The sequence below is a fragment of the Hibiscus syriacus genome, unplaced genomic scaffold (genome assembly GCF_006381635.1).
Source record: "Hibiscus syriacus cultivar Baekdansim isolate YM2019G1 unplaced genomic scaffold, ASM638163v2 tig00109936_pilon, whole genome shotgun sequence".
NCBI classification, from domain to species: Eukaryota; Viridiplantae; Streptophyta; class Magnoliopsida; order Malvales; family Malvaceae; genus Hibiscus; species Hibiscus syriacus.
Genome location: NW_024062533.1, coordinates 173,696 through 178,887, shown reverse-complemented (window position 1 = coordinate 178,887; position 5,192 = coordinate 173,696). Strand labels below are relative to the sequence as shown.

The following is a 5,192-nucleotide window of genomic DNA, read 5'->3' as shown; positions in this document are numbered from 1 at the left end:
ATGTTGTATAGATAGCATTGCTAGTAGTAGTAGTAGTAGTTCTGGCCTTGCTTTCATGTTTCCTGGATTTTGCTTATATTTTAATGTCTATTGTATGTATGCATGTTTGAAACATATGTTTGTAATGTACATGCACGTATTCTAGTACGATCCGAATCGATTCATCGTATGCAGTGTCATGTTTTACTTGAATGGTATAAATATAAACATAACAATTATAGCCTATGATTTTGGCCATTTGTTCCGAAAATAGATGCTATAAACTTACCTGGAAATATATGCCAATAAAGGGCAATACGGGCAGTCATCGCTAAATCACTGCTCAATTTTCCAATCATAGACTGTTGGTTTTCAATTTGTTGAACCCAAAATTCTTGTTGATGATAAAAAGAAAAGAAACAACAAAAATCAGGAGGGCTTTCAAGTTTCAACACACCCGAGGCTCCCCTCAAAACCGGCGACGAGTCGGCTCCGGGAAACATGAAGCTCTGGAAAAAGGCCGTCGGTGCTATCAAAGATAAGAATAGCATTGTGGTGATCTATATTTCCAGGAGGCATTCCTTTAGAAGCCCTGATCTTGAGGCAGCCATTATAAAGGCCACAGACCACGATGAATGCCACATAGATAAAAGGAATGCGCAGGTCGTGTTTTCGTGGATCCAAACGTCGCCGGTTAGTCTACTCCCTATTACGTGGGCGTTGTCTAGGAGGATGGAGAAGACTCGGAGTTGGGTGGTGGCCATTAAAGGGTTGATGCTCATGCATGGCATTTTTTATTGTAAGGTGCCTGTCGTTGAAATGATGCCGCGTTTACCGTTTGATCTTTCGAGTTTCAGCGATGGACATTCGAAGCCTGACAAATCCTGGGGTTTCAATAGTATCATCCGTGAATACTTCACGTTTCTAGATCAAAAAGCTTCCATTTTGTTCGAGCAAGATAACAGTAACAGTAAAGGTGATCGTTCGTTAATGGTGCAACAGCTTTTGAGACTGCAGACATGGCAATCTTTGCTTGATTCGTTGCTCCAAATCAAGCCACGAGCGAAGAATATGAAGGTTAGATTGATCTTGGAAGCCATGGATTGTGTCATCGTCGAGATATTCGACGTCTACGGTATAATTTGCCGCGACATCGCAAAGGTTTTGCTGAAGATATATTCCATTAGCAAACAGGAAGCTGCCTTGGCGCTCAAGGTTCTTCAAAAGGCAACGAAACAGGGAGAAGAGCTTTCCCTCTTCTTCAAGTTTTGCAAGGAATATGGAGTCTCAAACGCTGGTCTATTCCCCACGGTCACTCAGATTCCCGAACAAGAAGTCGAAGAACTCGAGAGAATAATCGATGGGGCTTCGGTTTCGGACAAGACATTAAAGGACAGCAACGAATGTTTCAAGGAGAAGAACCAGATGGAAATGGCAACAGTTTTGGAAGAACACACGAAGGGGACCTTGAAAACGATAATTACAAACAAATGGGTGGTTTTTGATGAAGAAAACACAAACATCAACGAACAACAATATGGTTTCTCAAATGAAATCAAAACTGTTGCAGGAGGAGATGTTGCTGCTGCTAAAGATCTATTACTTCCTCTTGTACCCGTTCACAATGCACATGCTTATAATCTCTATGAACTTCCAGATTTAATTAGTCTTTAGCAGTTGGAACATTAACATTCCATCAATTCTTTTTGGATTATGTCTTAATAAAACAAAAAATAAAAGGGTTAGATCTGAGTTAAAAAATACATTCTTTCCTTGCATGTTTCGATTTATTTTGTTTTGCGTAAACTACACTATATACCATTAAACTTTAGACGGTGTATATTTTTATATCGTTGAACTTTCAATTGATCCAATTATAGTATTAAATTTTGTTGACTTAAATTATTAAAATCCAAATGATGTGATGGCATATACAAAATGAGATCATTTTAGTACGACTACTACTGATGTTTAAAAAGACATGCTTTAGGCATCAAACTTTAAGAGTGTATCTATTTTGCTACTACACTTATAAACAATTCATTTTTGGGTATTACAATTTTTTTATCGTCATTGTCAATGAAATGTCACTTGTCACCGATCGTCTTGTCTCTCATGGCAAGATCAATATCAAAATGTTAGTATCTCATTCTTCTTTCTTCCACTAGGATTGGTATTTTCTTGAGACTCAATGACTAAATTATACAAGAAAATATCAGTTAATAGGAGTTTTGGGTGTATGTTTGAAAATCTGAATAGTGAGAAACATTATTTCGAGAAGACGAATGACATATTTCAAAACTAACATCATTGAACAACCATCGGAGGAGACCAGAGTTTTAGCATGTCAAACATTTAGATGGATTTCGTTAATTTTGCATGTATTACATGGAGAACCAATTTGATGAGAAGAAAAATAAGTGAATTGTGAATATTTTAATATCAATCTTTTCACGAGTGATGACTAATGACGGACAGTGATTATCTGCCAGTAGCGATCGAAAAAGTTTAATGCCTAAAATAATATAGTGTGGACATCAATAATTATGTCAAAACGGTATCGTTTTGTCCATCAATTCATGTCATTACAATGATAAAAAGATATAGATCCATCCATATCATTGTGTTATCAAAATTTATAGCCCAATAGTGACGTGTTAAAAAGCTTTTATATGAGACTTCCGTTCTCCCTTAAATTGTGGATTCAATATTCATCAACAATAACGACTAAATTTCTCATATATTCATATGTATTTTTTCTAAGATTTTTCCAAATACACGCAGTACAATGACATGAGACCTTATGATGAACACTTCCAAACAAGTTTTATGTATTTCATGCACATAAATGAAACAACAAAAAATATGCCATTGAGGTCAGTTAAGAAGATAGCCAAGGAAAGCAGAGCATTTAAGGACTTAAATAACAATTGCTGAGTTGATGAAAGGAGGTTACCAAACAAAAGAAAAGACACTCATCCACAACTTGAATGTCAATGACCAAAATAAACTGATGTTCTTAAACCACAAAATCATAAAGGAAAGCTAATGACGTTTGAATTTTAAAACATTGTTACGATTCGGAAAGTTCATGAGCCACAAGGCATCGGAGAACTCCGTAGAAGGCTGTAGAGCTATATACAGGTAAAGCAGGCCGTCTGCAATGGAGCTCCACTATCACTACCACCAGTCTGAATCTACCTGATAGTGACAAACTTGTTGGTACCATGTCTTGCCCAATGAGTCCTCAAATCGATAGGGTTACTGAAGTTATAATTTTCACCAGCAAGTTTCTCGAGGACCTTCTTGAATGCCCCCTGACTCATTTTCCGGCCAGCTATCCTTGCGCCCCGCCTTTTGGTGCTCATTGGTAAAGGATACATGGATACGTTTGTGGTGCAACAGGCAGATTGCCAACCGCCACAACCCCATCGGTAACATTGCTGGGCGGTTCCAGTGCATGAGCAAACCGGAATTGGAATGCCGGAAATATCCATGTCGTATCCGTTTATCTTGATATCCATACTTTTCTTTGGCGGCTTCACACGTTGAACAGTAGAATTGGTGTCATCCTTCGGCTTCCTAGGCTTTTTGGCCTTTAGTGTCTTAGGGCCAGGCCCGCCCTGCCTTTTCTTCGATTGGGCGTCTTCCTGACTGACAGGTGGCTCTTCCACTCTACCAACCACACTCTCATCTCTTGTTATCGTATCAGGAGGTGGTGGCTGCAAAATCGGCAATGAATGAGCTGCTGAAGTTTCTGGAAGAATGCCGTAACTAGGAGCAGTGGACGGCGGCATCATGCTGAAAATCTTCTCTCTCTGGCTAATCCAAGTATCCCTAATGTAGTGCATGGGGATAGGCGCGTCCGAAACAATGCAGTCCCTCGGGTGAAAGGCCGCATTGGGAGTAACCATGAGATTGGGGTCACGATCGGGAATAAAAGGCTTCGTGTCCAGCTCAGCCATGCTAGTCATGAGCTGAAGACCAAGATGTCCTTTAAAAGATGGTTCATAGTAACCCCAATTACGCATATTCAACGCATCATCGTCCATGAAGCTACAACATATGATCAACAACACAAACAGAATACATTTAGGCAGGAACTGACTAGTTTCATCAATGCAATTCAAATCCTACTAGAATTCCAATTTACATATATAACACATGAAGTCAATGAAAACAGAAACATTCAAAACAAAATCTAAGGCAAGAATTTAATGGCGTTCAAGTAAAGCAATATCGGATAGTAAAAGCAAGATCCAATTTCATAGATAGCCAAATAAAAAGATCGGATAATAAAATTTAAATACCAGACAACGCAAAATGCATTACATTTCTGAATCTAAACGAAAAACCCACCTCCCATGAGTTAAATTTCAGAATGGCAGCCTTCACATTTTCTCAGATCCAAGAAATGGAAACCAATGATCTCAGTCCATTGGGAACAAAATATATTTAGCAGAAATAGGAAAAGAAATCTAAGATCTCAAAGCAGCAGAATCGAAATCTATAGATACGCAACAGAAAAACGGAAACTTTCAGATCCAAACTAATTCCTAGATCGCCACATTTAACCAAAGCCCACATATTACATGCATCAAACCCCATGATCAGATCTTAACAATTACAGCTTAAAAAAACTTCGAATAAAAAGTTTGAATTTTTATGGCAGTTTTATGGGGGGTTTCAAATAGGAAAGTTGATTAAAAACACCCAGATCTCATTTTAAAAAAAAAACCATGCTCAAAGCTCAAACAATATGGTGCAACAAAGGAGAAAGGACCCATATATTCAAAATTGGTGGAAAGAGAAAGCAGAGAGAGAAAGTGGCAAAAAATAAAGAAGAAAAAAAGGGGTTGAAGTGAGAGGAGAGAGAAAACTTACTTTGGGGTGTAAACGGTTCTTTAGGGTTTTGCCCTTTCTGGAGAGAGGAGAGAGAATGAAAGAGAAAGTGAGAGAGAGAGAGAGGGAGAGGCCTACAAATATTAGAAATAGGGAATTCAGAAACACCTAAAATATGTGTATCTATCAAATGGGAGTTCACTATAACACATGGGCCTTCTCTTCCCTTCCCCCCCCCCCCCTTCTATCTCTCTCTCTCTATATATATTAAAAAAACTGAAAAATATATGAGTTATACAACTAAATTTAATAAATCAAGGGATAGTTCAAATGATAAATTATTTGATATTATTTAAATATATTTTAATTTC

The 5,192-nt window shown here is 38.0% G+C and overlaps 2 protein-coding genes across 3 annotated transcripts; one reads left to right on the top strand and one right to left on the bottom strand.

Moving 5' to 3' along the window:
* The first annotated feature begins 453 nt into the window (after window positions 1-453).
* LOC120210777 (putative clathrin assembly protein At1g25240) lies at window positions 454-1,720 on the top strand. The gene has a single exon (XM_039209454.1). The coding sequence runs from the start codon at window positions 481-483 to the stop codon at window positions 1,651-1,653; it is 1,173 nt and encodes a 390-aa protein (XP_039065385.1). The 5' UTR covers window positions 454-480; the 3' UTR covers window positions 1,654-1,720.
* Window positions 1,721-3,079: 1,359 nt separating this feature from the next.
* Window positions 3,080-4,952, bottom strand: LOC120210819 (protein BASIC PENTACYSTEINE2-like). 2 transcript variants are annotated; one of them, XM_039209481.1, is made up of 2 exons: window positions 4,864-4,948; window positions 3,080-4,035 (listed from the first exon to the last, which is right to left on the bottom strand). In XM_039209481.1, the coding sequence occupies exon 2, from the start codon at window positions 4,029-4,031 to the stop codon at window positions 3,177-3,179; it is 855 nt and encodes a 284-aa protein (XP_039065412.1). In that variant the 5' UTR covers window positions 4,032-4,035; window positions 4,864-4,948; the 3' UTR covers window positions 3,080-3,176. The 2 variants fall into 2 exon arrangements, with proteins under 2 accessions (XP_039065412.1, XP_039065411.1); XM_039209480.1 differs by having other exon boundaries at window positions 3,083-4,035; window positions 4,860-4,952.
* Window positions 4,953-5,192: the final 240 nt, after the last annotated feature.

Bases quoted from the DNA above. Each gene is read 5' to 3' on its own strand.
- LOC120210819 (XM_039209480.1), bottom strand. From the start codon at position 4,031: ATGGACGATGATGCGTTGAATATGCGTAATTGGGGTTACTATGAACCA.
- LOC120210777 (XM_039209454.1), top strand. From the start codon at position 481: ATGAAGCTCTGGAAAAAGGCCGTCGGTGCTATCAAAGATAAGAATAGC.